Source organism: Diadema setosum, chromosome 2 (genome assembly GCF_964275005.1).
Source record: "Diadema setosum chromosome 2, eeDiaSeto1, whole genome shotgun sequence".
Lineage (NCBI taxonomy): Eukaryota > Metazoa > Echinodermata > Echinoidea > Diadematoida > Diadematidae > Diadema > Diadema setosum.
Genome location: NC_092686.1, coordinates 30,752,032 through 30,767,527, shown reverse-complemented (window position 1 = coordinate 30,767,527; position 15,496 = coordinate 30,752,032). Strand labels below are relative to the sequence as shown.

At 37.4% G+C, this 15,496-nt stretch overlaps 1 protein-coding gene across 1 annotated transcript in view; it reads right to left on the bottom strand.

Annotated features, from left to right (window-relative positions):
* Positions 1-15,496, bottom strand: part of LOC140244028 (uncharacterized) — a 130,855-nt gene that overhangs the window by 100,937 nt on the left and 14,422 nt on the right. Inside the window, exons 2-3 of the mRNA XM_072323683.1 lie at positions 7,583-7,634; positions 5,024-5,173 (exon numbers count right to left, since the gene is read on the bottom strand). Of these exons, the coding sequence (XP_072179784.1) occupies positions 5,024-5,173; positions 7,583-7,634 (202 nt within the window). The remainder of the gene's footprint in view (positions 1-5,023; positions 5,174-7,582; positions 7,635-15,496) is intronic.

Genomic DNA, 15,496 nt, shown 5'->3' with positions numbered 1-15,496 from the left:
AAGCATACTCGTGATGATAATTTCACACTACTGGGTGTCTAAACTTGGCAGCTACATGGCAGAATTTTACTGCAGCTTCTCACACTGAAAGACTTTCAATGATGCTACACTTGGTACAGAAAAAACAAAAAACAAGATGTAACTCAGCATTTGCCTCACAGCATCAAGGCAAATGGAAAAAAAAAAGCTTGTTTGTTGTTGTTTTGACTTTTATGTGATCTTCATGATTCTCTGATACTTAAAGGCCCTGTGTACCTTTGGGAACAGTGATTTAAAGAATGTTCAAGATATCAATTTTTACAACATCCTACCATACAAAAGTTTTGCAATAAAGCCTGAAATATAAGGAGATATCACTAAATTTTTATTATAACTATTGTTCACATTGTATATTTAACAATACTTAACATCGATTATACTTGTTCAAATTTTCACACTGGTTGTTTCTATCCCTAACTCACATTTTAGAACTATTTTAAAGCACTAATGCCGGGTTTTTGTTTTATCTGCAAATGGTAAATTATGCCTTTAATGTACTGTACCTCCTCCTGACTATGCACAAACACCCAGTGTTACCAAACCAACTGCCTGTATGTCAGGGGCAAATAACATTCACTAATGAGCGTGTAAAATGAATGCTTGATATACGGAGAGTCACGGTCAGATTAAGAAACAAATACATGTCTGTGGTAATCACCCTCTACTATCCACTCAACAATGGCATTTCAGACTGTGTGCGTGCGTGGGTGTGTGTCTGCGCATTAGTTGTGTGTATGTGCATGGATACCTCATATCTCGATAGAAAGAAACCAACTTTGAGATAAAAACTAAAGATATTTTGTCATTTCTCATAAACTTTTGAAAGAAAAAGTAAATGTGAAAAATTTGCCAGCAACGGTCATACACACTACTAAAAAAAAACAAACAACAACAACAACAACAACAACAACAACAACAACAACAAACAACCAAGCTGACAAACAAACAAATGAAAAAAAACCACTATCAAGGTGTTCGTTTGAGATCAAACAAGATAAGTTTTTGGAATTAAAACAGTCAAGACTGTCCTTATATATACTATTTTTTTTTTTTTTTGCTCATCCTGCTCAAATTCAAATATACATTTACCTGGTAGCTTGTTGGGTCAATGACATCAAAGGAAACTTTACCTTGGGTACACTTTAATTTGGGTGTCACGACTTTGATTTTCTCTATCACTTTTTATCAAAATGTCTCAAACATTGACTGGAAATCAGGGATTGTTCTCTCCCTTAATATCATACACAGAGATACTGAAAATAAACACGTCGGCAGGAGTGCAGTGCGGCAAAATAGAGTTCTTCAGCAAATTGAGCATCTTTTTGACTTGTCTTTGCTTTCCTATGGCTAACACAAGCCTCGCAATGACTATGTAACCGATTGAGGAAAAACGACTTGGTATACAATTTGCATCTTCGTGCGGCCAGAGAGCTTTCACCACACAGGGATTAACGATGGAGGTATCGAGGTGCACTTGAGGTGCACCGAGGGCTCTCACTCTCGTTGTCTTTGCAGCTTGAGGATCTACCATCCAAAGCCGTGCATACTGCTCTGGGAATTGCGCAGATTTATCTAGGCAAGATTTGAAAGTCCAGCTGAAATCATCATATGTTTTAATAGCGATTGTATTGGGGGAAAAAAAAACCCAAGAATTCACTGACTCCTCTTCAACCGGAATCAAGCGGGCTGATCATAGCCCCACATAGGACTTTCACATGTCCAAAGAACTCATTCGTTACAGTGTTTATTAACAAGATTCACGATAGAGTCATTTCTTCTTTTATTTTTAAACCCTCTATGCATCAGGACTAATACCCCTTTCATAAACTCATCCTCCTATTATCCGCATAAGAATAATGCGGACAATTCAATAAATAATGCGTTCACAAACTCTGAAAATAATCCGCATTATTTTTACGAGCGCCCGTCCTGGAAAAGGCGGATAATCGTCATGGTGACTGCACACGTCCCTCCTGCGGGAAAGACAGGTGACGTTTGACCGCACCCTGGCAATTATCCGCATTATTTGGGTTTGCGTTCATAAACTCAAAATCTGGTCCCGATGCTGCTATTATGCGGATAATAGAAGGGTCAAAATAATGCGCATTATTCTATCCCCGCTCCGATTTTACGACCAAATGTTGCGGATATTATCCGCATTATTGAGTTTATGAAAGGGGTATTACATGTAGCAGGGGCAGATGCTGGAAATCTGGAAAGGGGAGGCGCCTTTACAAAATTAAGGGGGGTGCATGCCCCCATTTTCTTCTTTTCATTTCTTTTGTTTTCACAAAAATGAAAGGGGGGGGGGAGCGCACCCAGTGTGCCCCCGCCTGGATCCGCCACTGTGTAGCTTAAATTGCCAAGATTTTTCATCAGTATTCAGAAATCCATACAGACTTGACCTAGTTGAAAGGTTACCAAGCCCACCGAGGTGTGACAATGTAGCCCAGTCCAAAAGAAAGGCAATAGGCCCATTCACAGACACTGAAAATGCACCAGCCAAATAGTAATTCAAATAGCCCATTTTTGTGCTCTGGTTCACACATACACATGCAACAACAAAAAAGTGATGATCCCATTCACATCCATTGATTCACAAAGAAAATCGCAACACAAATCACAGCAATTTGAATGAGGCCAAACTGCGCAAACATGAGTCTCAAAGAGTTTGACCCGACTTTGGACCGTCTCGCGCATCTTGCATGTCTGGCGTATCAAAAACAGGTACGACTGCCCACAGCATTCATACACACTTCGCACCACAAATAATTGCAACTATTTCATACACGTCCCACTTTTAGTGGTGTGAGGATCGCGATTTAAATCTCACTATTGAATAATTGCGATTATTACATGTTGCATTTCAAATCATGACCCAAACAATTGGAACTATTGGTGGCTGTGTGAATGATCCTGATGGTGACACCGAAAGGATTGAGGGATAAGGTTCTCTCTTTAAAGGACAAGTCCACCTTCATATACATGTGGATTGAGTGAAGGCAACAATATTAGTAGAACACATCAGTGAAAGTTTGAGGAAAATTAGACCGTCCATTCAAAAGTTATGAATTTTTTAAGTATCTGCACAGTCACTGCTGGATGAGAAGACTACCACAGTGTATGATGTCACATGCCTACAACGATATAAGGAAAATAAAAAGAGAATTTCAGAAAACTTTACTTTTTGAATAAAGTGCACATTTCTTCAACTAGTTACTGACATATGTTAAGGGTAATATTATTCCCCTTGGCTTCTGAAAGAGAGAAGTCGAGTGTTCTTTTGTTATGCGAGAAAAGTAAAAATATGTTGAATTTTCTTTTATCTTCCTTTATATCGTTGTACTCATGTGACATCACAAGCCATAGCAGTCTTCTCATCCAGCCTTTAGTAAGCAGAAACTTTAAAAATTCATAACTTTTGAACGGATTGTCCGATTTTCCTCAGACTCTCACTGATGTGTTCTACTAACATAGCTGCATTCACTCAACCCATATGTCTATGAAGGTGAACTTGTCCTTTAATACTGACAATTCGTTGCTAATCAGCAGAAATCCACCCCAGGGTGCATTGCAATCAGCAAAAATAGCAAAGAGTAAGGGTTAAGTTTGAGAGCCAACTTAAATATTTCTCTCCTAAACCGCATTCCTCAAAATCACATTTGGGTATTTGTGGTAGTGGAGGCATTTTCAGTCAAATTTGAGATTTTGCTTGTGCGCTTGCAATGTGTGTAGGGTTTGACATATTAAGCGTAATTAAGGGGGTGGAGTTTTGTATTCAATTTTATCATCCATCATACTGCATGCAAGCACATTGTGAGGTTTGCCTCTGATTGAGAGGCCATGAAATTTTGCGACACAGCTGCTGAATTATTCAGAAACACTTTAGGATGCGTAAAAATGTGTTTCAGATATAATGTGATGATAAGAGTACTGGTAATTCTATCAGAAGTACACAGACCCTCACCGACAGTCCCACAGGTCTACTATATGTGACTCCATCTAATTACTCACCCTGGCAGTGACATGAAATAACCTCACAGCAAAGAGTCTAATCTTTACAGGGCTAAAATCACTACACACTCAAGAAAAAGAAAATGTTTTCTGTTTTACACAGATGCCTCACGTTTACATAAAGGACAATTAGGCAAAAATGAGTAAGTTTGCAAAGAGAGCTGTATGGGTATGTGACAACCATAATGGTGCTATAAGCTAGGGTATAAAACAATAACAGCAAAACTGAACTTTGGCAATCAAAATTATCATAAAGATATAAATGGTCACTCTCAACATCATTTAGTGTCACCAACTGGTAAGTGTTTTGGAGTTCATTACCATGGTATTGTGAATAATCTTCTCCATTAAACATAGAGTAATGACTATTCACTACCTTGCATAATACATTTATTTCAATCACACCACTCTATCCATCTCATGGAATATAACAATTACTGGTAACCTTAGAAAAAGTCCACAGTTAAATCAGGATTTTATGTTTGATTCTTTATAATGATTTCAAAGAAAACACATTATACTTAAGAAAAGATAATGATGCAAACTACAAAAATTCTGATACTTGAAAACGTACACTGTTAACAAATCATTTCCATAAAAAAAGGCAAAGAGATAGTAATGCTGATTCCCGTTTCTGCAAACTCAATATTGATGCATTCCATGAGAATTGTAGTGCAGCAAAGTAAGACGATGAGCTAAAGGTACATACTGTAGTACACTTTGGAATTTTGCCCCCCCCCCACCCCCATACACAGCATGATTTGTTACAAGAACAAAAGGGTGAATCAAAACTCTCGCTATGATTTATATGCACAATTCCCACAATATCATAAATGTGTTACATACAATTCCATAAACAATTTCTCTTCATATGAATGTCAACTACAAAACACATGCATTACAGAGAGGATCATTCACATCTTTTTATAAAAATGAGATTTTTGTCTTTTCCAAATTCCAATGCACTCACCATACTGGTCAAGGTGATAGGTGATTTTAAGACACGTGGAATTGTTTGCAGGCTCTCCTATAAACTCCAGCTGAACACTATCTGTTGGTACTGGGGGAGGGTACTCATCCGAACTAGCTGGCCGTGGATATGGGCTCATGCAAAGTGTACCTACACACAAACACCAAAATGAAAAAAAAAAAAAAATGGAAAAATGCAAGAATGCAAGAATCATATACTATGAAGCAAGAAATATTCGTGGCATGACATTTTTGCAAATTGGAGGTGACGGCCCGTTTTGCAACGTGAAAGTTTAAATGCAAACTGCCACTGGCAGCCGATGCAAAATTAAAATGCACGTGAACATTTCTGGTTTCAGAGTAAACATATTACATGCAGTAAACATAGCAGCTGATTTTCACATTCACCTTCACCTAGTTATGCTCCCATTGCCAGCAAGAGTTTGAGGAAAACCATGCTATTGCTTGACTTGTAAGTACTCTTCTTTTTCTTTTTACACATTTAGACACAAGAGCTGTCATGTTATCTTTTTTTGGGGGAAAGGGGGGAGGTTACCATGTTGCAAAAATTGATATTATTTGTCATGGTCCACACATGGCCAAAAATACTATTTGGCTGCAAGTACTTTAAATTTCAAAACTGTGCATGCCTACACAATGACTGGAGCATGACCACAGGCACCCTAATACTTGACTTTAGAATGGTGAGTTGCACCACAGAATAAAACAGGGTGTTTGCCTTTTTGTTTATTTTTTTTTAACATGCTGCTCATACAAATTGCAAAAGGAAAATTATCACAAGGCTTTCAAAAATAACAGCAAGATGGACGAAAAGTCACACGTAGTGATGGGGCTCACGATGGTTGGTGTCTCTCTGTGTGTATTTGTCCACACAAAAGAATTTGCATTTAACACATCACACTTCAAAGACTGATTTTGTTGTCGTTGTTGTCGTTGAAAAACCCTTTATTTTGGGTGTGTTTGAACACGATTTTCACAGTGGCTTCCAAAAGTCTCACGTCACGGAATGGCTTTGGTCAGGTTTTAAATCTCCCCCTTCCTCCCAAGGCCGTAAGTGTAAATACACCTTTTTTATTCCCCTCTGCCAGAGAGCTTTCCCTGCTCCTTGTCCCAACAGCTTTTGGGTCCTCCTAGGCTGTGTTTAGCATTATCCTCACATTTGGAACACATTTGAATATCCACTATCAAAGTGCATTGACAAAGGCCTTTTGGATTGCATTTTTTTACTTGTTGCATTTATCAAAATGCATTGGCAAAGGCCTTTTGGATTGCATTTTTTGAATTGTTGCATTTATTAAAACGCATTGGCAAAGGTCTTTTGGATTGCATATTTTGAATTGTTGCATTTATCAAAACGCATTGGCAAAGGCCTTTTGGATTGCATTTTTTGAATTGTTGCGTTTATCAAAATGCATTGGCAAAAAGCCTTTTGGATTGCATTTTTTTGAATTGTTAGGTTTATCAAAACGAATTGGCAAAGGCCTTTTGGATTGCATTTTTTTGAATTGTTGGGTTTATCAAAACGAATTGGCAAAGGCCTTTTGGATTGCATTTTTTGAATTGTTGTATTTATCAAAATGCATTGGCAAAGGCCTTTTGGATTGCATTTTTTGAATTGTTGTGTTCATCAAAATGCATTGGCAAAGGCCTTTTGGATTGCATATTTAAATTGTTGCATTTATCATCTCCATCACGAGTCAAGAGGAAGACTTTTTCACTGCACAGCTCCACTGCACTGTTTGACCCAAAGAGCAGAAATCATGCAGTTGGCATGGGCAGGTCAGAGCTTTAAATGCATTTCAAAACAATTTTGTGTTCATCATCTCCACAGAAACGTGTTTCTGGCTCACACGCATTTGCTATTAGTACATTTTTTGGGTGTTTTCTGAAAAGCATTTCTAACCTCAGATTCAAAACAGCTTTGCGATTTTCATCTCCCCAAATCTCCCTGAAAGTTGTTAGAAAACTTTAATTCTACACGAGATAATGAGTTGATATAAACACCGCTCTATACCATTCCTGCCATCTTCTTTTCATTCTGCCCTTCTTCCTCCTCCCCAAATCTACCCCCAGACGCTGGATTTGTGACAATTACTGTGACACAACATTTGCTCCTGCGACAACTACTCTGGTCTCTTTTTTTTTCCCCCCAAGGACTTAAGGTTAGGGTTGTGATAGGGTTTTAGGTTTAACTTGATGGGAGGATGAGGATTAGTGTTACGGTTGTTGCAGAATGTTTATTTGGCTTGGCATCCCGATATTTCATAGGAGCAACTGTGGCAGGAGCAAATGTCAGGGAACTGACATAATACAAGAGTAGCATTAAACAGTCATTTTATATGTAGCATTTCACCCAAAACGAATTCCAACATACACACACACACACACACACACAAAAGAGAGGATATCAAGACATTTGAAATGTCAGGATATCATGCAAGAAAGAAGGTGGTATAAACTTATCATCTGTCATGATTATTTGACTGCACTGTCAATTCATATGAACAAATTTTAGTGAACAAACAGGAAAACTACTCACTACTGCCACACATTTCATCCTTCGGCTTCAGCAGTTCATAGCCATACCGGCCCTGGATAAATGGAAAGAGAAAGAAGGGGGGGGGGGGTGGGTAGGGAGACAAAAAAGAAGAAACATTTTTATATCATAGTGACACATTCTCATCCATCTTATGCCTTGCATTCACTCATTGACGTATCCATAAAACAGACATACAAATTCCACACACTTTGACAAAAGATTTGTATGCCTTAATCTACCTACACATTAACAGAAACAATACAATACTGTTACTACTGAAACTTCTTTCAGTTCTCTGGCTCTTGCTAGTAAAAAGAGAAAAAAAAAGTCTTTGCTGTTTTTTTTTTTGAAGTTTCTATTATTGTTGTTGTTGTTCTTTTCAAACAAAAATTTGAAGACACAATCCTACTTTAAACAAGTACCGTAAAAGTGGATATTTTTCCATGACTAATTTTTGTGTGTGTGTGTGCTTGGATGGGTAAGAAGAGTTTTGCATGTTTCTAATTCTGTGGAATCAAGACATCAACTACTGAAACATATGACAAGCATGCTTTTATTTTTGTGCTTATTTCTGGTTGCGCGAAATGCGTGAAAATTTCAACACCGCAAAAAATTTCCACTTTTACAGTACCTTAGATTATGACAAAACAAGAAAACAGTAAATGATCAGCTAATGAGCCAAAACAGAGGTGTCTGAATTATGTAAAGATACAATTAAAGCATATCTTAAGAGAAGGATCTGCTTAATAGATTTGTATGCCTTCCAAATACATGAAATAGGAAGATGGATGTTTGCTACAAGAATAACCATAGATGAGTCTGTTTGCTTGCTTGTTTTCACTCCAATTTTGACCTGGCACTTTCATACACAGGGTTGTTTTGTACTTGGCTGAGTCTCAGAGATGATGTTACATCAATTCCAAGATCTGCAGGAAATTGCTCCCTAGATTATAGGGGAGCACCAGCGATGCGAATCCTGCTTGGATGGATTAGTAGCGCGATATCCTTCCCGAATACCCATCAGTTTGAAATGGCTGTTTGCCCTACACTTCATCCATCTCCCTCTAAAGTCCCCTCAACATCCCTCACTCTAATTGAGTGCTCTCTGCAACTTTTTTTTTTTATGAGGGTTCTGTACATCCCTTCAATTTATTAAATTGTATGGCAAAGGAAGATACGATTCACAAGACATTATTAGCATGTAAATTCCTGCCTAACTGGGAGGGAAGCGAAGATCCACAGTCACTATATTTTGCTCTTGTTAGACTGGGTGTCAAATATGGCAAACACGCACATCCTTGTCTTTTGCATGATACAACTTGCTTCAGTCTACGTGTCTTTGAGAGTAAGAATTTATATTGAAAAGATGCTGATGTATGTGTACTTTAGTACCAAATATTTGTCCTATACAGTATGTCCCCAAAAAAAAAATACAATGGGATTTTCGCACTGATAACTTCCAATATGATCAAACTGTCTGAATGCTATTTGAGGGTCTAAAAATATAACGTCTTACCTATATTTTGCAGAAAACCCCATTCAGTTTGGTTAAGTACAATGTAGTCACAGAGAAATGTGGATTATTGCAAAGCATGTGTCATGGGTCTGATTCTTCCAAGTTTATAACACCTGGATGCTCTTGGAACTGCACATTAATGTGCGAACACAACGGACAGAACTTGACGGGAAAGGATTCCTGCTACAAAAATCCTCATTTCTCTTTGACCAATGAAGCAAATCGGATTGGGTTTTCTGAAAGATGTAGGTAATAAGTTATAGTTTCATACCCTGATATTGTATTTTGATTGATTCATGATTTTTAAGTTATCGTTGCGGAGGGGTCCCATTGTATTTTTTTTTTGGGGGGGGGAGGGGGGGGGGGGGACATGCCGTATGTAAAGAAAAGGAAGCTGACTAGGCTAGCTGGACACCATGGTCAGATGGCATTGGGAGTGGTAAAATGTCCTCATTCACAGTATCTGAGATATGAGTCACATGAACAATAATGATTGGAAATCTTTGGCAGATCCTACCTAAAGATAAACTAGCTCACTGCCCAATGACTACTACACACAATATTGCTCTTGGGAGTAGATGTGACTCCCTACATCAAACCTTCTGATCTTGATGCTGACTGTGAATTATCTGTATGTATGATTTTATGTATGATTTGGCTATTCATCTCAGCTTTCACATTTTCGTCTTTAAGACTATAGAATGTTATGATTGAGGGGCTTACAATCTCTCTCTCTCTTTTTTTTTTTTTTTTTTTTTACTTTTCTCAACACTATTTGACTCCTCAATCACAACAATTTGCAATAATTTATCTGGATATGAACTAGAAAAATCCCCTGCAACTACTTCTTATTCAGAACATGACTCTTATCATCTTTCATATTTGAAGGAATTGAAAAACTCTAAATCTGATTTCTACATTACACAGCATCCTACACTTGAGAAAGATCAGATGAAATTAAACTTAATTTATGAAATCTTCACAAAATAATAAAGAAATTTGCAAAACTGGCCACTTTGATAGAAAAAAAAACACCTTTTTTTTTCTTCTAAAACACACTGTGTTCAGATTCAGAATTGGAAATTCTGCTGCTAACATAAATAATCATAATTTCAAATGAGAAAGAATACTTACTCTACCTAATAAATATCTAACAATGAGCAGTAGAATTTCAAAATTTTATGTACAAACTATATGGTAAGTTGTGAGGGAAAGACATGCTCACTTTCCCATTTGCATAATATACATATTGACTGTTCAAGAACTGTTTCCCCCAAAAATAGCGAAACTTCAAAATGTCAAAATTTCCTTATTTTTCATCAGATTTCAATCCGAAATCATACCGTTGAACTCATGATATTTTTTAACTCTTTCTTATCAGACAAACTTATATTTGGACTGGATTTCCCCTTTAATCTTGACAAAAACAGCGAGCTCCCCTAATAATACAAAGAATGCATGTATGGCATTGGCATGGGAGGATGTAATGGACAACCTGAACAGTCTGTTACTCCAAACACAACTGAACAAATAATGTGATTACAATAAAAAAAAATATATATATATATTTCTTTGGTGTGAAAGCCGACAACTATTCTGTGGTGATCTCATAAGTCACAACACAGATTTTACTTCTGACAAACAAAAAAAAATAGATAAATGAAACAGAAAATCTAATAGATGGCCAAAGAGAGAGAGAGACAAACAAACAAACAAAAACAAAGAAAGAAGACCAGCAATTCAAAGAAAGAGAAAATATCATATCTTTGAATCTGTGGAATCAACTGACTTATAAATTAGAACATTTCATTGCCTCTAAATATGGTAAGATAAGGCTTACATTGTAAAAACTTTGTGTTTCAGATTTAGTTTGACCAGATGCTATACAGCACTGCTGTACAGGTTTATGTATTTTCATTTCTATATCCACTTGTATTGTTATATTGTTCTTTTACTATTCAATGAGAAAAGCTGACTTATTCACATTCTGCTTAGAGAGATTCTTTAATCATCTTATTATTTTTTTAAGTAATACCGGGTGTCCCCCCCCCCCAAAAAAAAAAAAACGGAACAGTGAATTTTCAGTACCTTGAGTTCTGAAAGTGATATCTTTTTTGACAGCATATTAGAAAGAGCATCTTCTGCAGAAGACAATGATATCAAAATCATTAAAATTGGTGCAGAACTTTTTATTCTACGCCCAACTCTGTAAATGCAGTCGACGTAGGAACAAAGAATTTGGGTGCGACACGCATTCCATATACGGTGTATTGTGTAAGCCCGTCGATCCATGTCAACAAAAGATACAGCTTTCACATTGGGCACGGGCCAAGAAAAAAAAAGTGTGTATGTGTGTGTGTGTGTGTGTGTGTGTGTGTGTGTGTTTGTGCGCGTGCCCAATGTGAAAGCTGTATCTTTTGTTGACACGAATCAACGGGCTTGCACAATACACCGTATGAAATGCGTGTCGTACCCAAATTCTTCCCCCATAGGTCGCAAAAATCCAGCAAAATTCGAAAATGACTGCATTTACAGAATTGGGCATAGAATAAAAAGTTTTGGACCAAATTTCATGATTTTGGAATCATTGTCTTCTCTGGAAGATGCTCTTTCTAATGATGTCAAAAAATATATCACTTTCAGAACGCAAGGTACTGAAAATCCACCGTTCCGCTTTTTTGGGGGGGAGACCTGTCATATATGGCAGCAGGTTTGCCAGATGGATAGGAGGGAGATTTGCCAGTAGATAACATCGATTGCTCATGAAGTTTATCAAATCGACAATCACTGGGATCAAAATTATGGAAAGTTCATAAAAATGATTCCCACAGGTAAATTCTTTCAACAACAACAACAACAAAAAACAAACAAAAAAAAACATCACAGCAACTTAAGTTGAGTCTTAACAGACCTCTTGGGCATACATTTTAATGACTCCCAGTATAGTAATAAACATATTTCCTGAAGGTTAACTTCACACTGGGACAAAGTGAGAGAGTGAAATCAATGTCAGCTTTTATGCGGAAGGAAATTTCTACTTTCTTTTTGGATGCCTGCCCTTCCCAACTTCAGCCATCAATGTTTATATCCTAGGTGCAAGACCGAGGTTACCCTAAGTTCTAAGTTCAAGGCGACTGTTAGTGAGAAGATTCAAGCAAGTCAAAACAAAAAGCAAACAAACAAGCATGCACAAATATGTGAAAATGCAGAAATCAGACAAGAACAAGAAATATGAATGGACCGTTACAGTATCATATGCTACACAAATCAATGGTACCAGTAATAATCACATGTGCAATATGGTGATGTCATCCTCAAAAAAATTGTTGTGTTGTATTTTAAAAGATGTTACTCAATAACTTGTCTACCTTTTAATAAGAAACTTTAATTTCCCTTTGTAAAACTACATTAAACTGTTATCTATCATTCTTAATTGCTTCTGTGCCAATGGGTCAAATGTGCATATTTTTCACAAACAAACCTCTGAGCAGATAAAATTATGTGGCAAACAGACAGTTGATTACTGCAGATGAATCTATTTTAATGGTTTTCATCCATGCAAAAGAAAAAAAATCCATTATGTGAGAGCTGAAGAGTTGTGAGGGGTTGAATCTATCAAATTGTCATGTTTGGCTGTGTGATAGTGACCACCATTGTAAACCTTCAATTGATAACCTAAGCAATAATTTACATTTCTAAAGGTTCTTGTACTTTGAAGATTTACACTAAATTTAGTTTAACTTGTGCCCTTTCATTGAAGACAACTTGAACATGGCATGACCTTTCCATTCAAGATATCATTTGGTATTTGCAGATTGCAATCATATGACTGGTTGAGAGTGTACATATGACCACATATTTACTTTATGTGACATATGATTTTGCATATATTGGTATTTAAAGTATAATGACCGGTCACTAGCACTTTGTTTCCTTTATTGTCTTGTTTACTAATGAAAATGGCTGCCACAAAATTTAATAAAACTACAAGGAATGGCTTAATCATATTATAAAATGAAAAAATATACATCATTTTGTTTACCCACTCGGTATGTCAACACAGTACTAGACTGTTCCGAAGGTACCTTGTGTGGGTAATTCTTACTAATGCCCTCACTGATATATATCATTTTTATACAATCAATTGCGCATGCATTGATTTCTTTTCATTTCAATATTTCACCTGATATTTGAACTGCCTATCTTTGCACAGTAATAAGCCCTCACAACTGTGCAATTAGTATCTTCCAATAAAAATACATTTCTTGCAACACATTATGTTCAGTGTGCCCAAGATAGATGCAATGACTTCAATAGATAATCAAATGATCCAGCATAGTCTAAAATATCTGGTAATAATGGGGCCTTTCCGTTGAGGAATAACCTCAGGAGAATAATGCAAATGACAATTACTACTTATTAACATAATATGATAGAGACCAAGAGGATCACTCATCTGATCAGACAGCACCCATTCCTCATATCTTTCTCATTCCGTATAGCCATCCATCCAAAATGCACAGTGGGCCCCTTGGCTATTGAGCTAGTGGTGGAATGCTCATACAGAGGCAAAACCATAATGCCACCTTTGAACTCTACACTGTGTAAAGTCTTTATTGAACCAAAATCCAGCATTCCAACTCTGTAACCTACATTTGATATATTCAATGAAGCTTGGAAATTTTGTGACAAAGAAAAACCTTCTCTCTCTCAGCCCTCTCATATACAAGAACTGTCATATGGTTGTTTGTACATGTAGATAGAAGGGGGATTCACATATACACAAATTAGCGGATTACAGAACTCGAGTTTTGTAAGCCACTAGCAAACTCAAGTTTTTTTGCATGTGTGAATGCAAAAAACCCCCGAAAATTAGTGCAATCAGCAGCGCAATGCTATACATCTAAGAAATCTTGCTCTTATTTCTGAATTAGCGCCCTAACTTAAAACCCATTTAATTCCTGAACATAACTGATGATTAAATGTATACAGTTGTAGTAGATTATTTGTATTCTAAGCTGATTTATGTGTTTGTTTTGATTAATCCGTGGGAGCAACTGATATATGGGAACCTCTGGTATACCAGGTTCCCAAGATGAAGACAAGAGTGCCTGCTTTCATGGCCTAAGTTCATGTTTCTTTGTGTTAAAATGCCCAGAAAAGTGGGTTTGATAAAAAGATCAGAGTTTATTCTGTCAGCATTTGTGCTCCTTCTGTTTGAAAAATGCATATTTCACAGTATTATTTACCTTTTTTCCTGATTTAGTTTGCCCTTGTTCTGCTGTAAACTCGTATGAACATGTACATAGTGATCAAGGCTGAGCTCAGCTAGATTTCTGCGTTCGCTGTCCCCAATCACCCCATTCAGGTGCCTGGTTTTGTGTAGAACAAAAGATTCTGCTCTATTCATAATTCGCACCCGATCGATATTTCCATTGTTCACTGGCGCATGTAGTTGACCGTGGAAAGGTGGATACAATGTACCACCTGACTGCCTTCACACAGGTGGATTACCAACCTGTCTGCCTCTCTGTTGGCGGGCAAAAAGAATCTCGTCTGGGGGCATTAAATGCACTCAGAAAATTGCGGAAGGAACAGGTTAATTGTAAAGCGCTTCAAAACATATTGTATTAGGCGCTAAATAAATATTTCATATTATCATTATTATTCAATTTGCCCCATGGTAATGTGTGAATGGTCAACCAAATAAACTCAAATTTTTATGTCCCATCATTCAAAGCAAACATTACAATAGCGTGCACTCCACACCACTGTGGGGTTATTTCTTCAGGTTATGAACGGTTGCAAAAACAAACTCAAGTTTCCAAGCGTGGTCACTAACATGCTAATTTGGAACATCTGAATGGTTGCAAAAAAAACAAGAGACCCGCGGGTCTAGCGCTCACCTGAGTATCGCAAGTTCACCTTTCACGCAGTCACTTATCTAAATTATTCACAGCTCTACCAAAATTTGACCAGGCATTCTCAAGTAGAAGATGAAAATGTACAATAAGGGCCCAAATTTTTTAAGATTCCTTAATTTGGGGGGAGTGGGGCCCCCTGGGGCATGGTGCTCATTTTGATAAATTGAGATCCTCACCCCCTAGGGATGCTACTTGCCAAGTTTGACGAAAATCCATCATGAAGTTTCCAGGAAGAAGATGAAAATATACATTTCAGGCCCCCATTTGGACCTTCCCAACCACCCCCCCCCCACCCCTGCCCCCAAGAGGGGCACCCCTGGGTCTCCTATGAACAAACTTGAAACTACAGTCATTAATGTACTCACTCATAGTATTATCTTAGCTCTATTACTTCTGATTCTAGAGAAGATTTTTAAAGATTCCTTCATTTTGGGGGTGTGGGCCCCCCTGGGGGCTCCCAGGGTGGGGCATGGT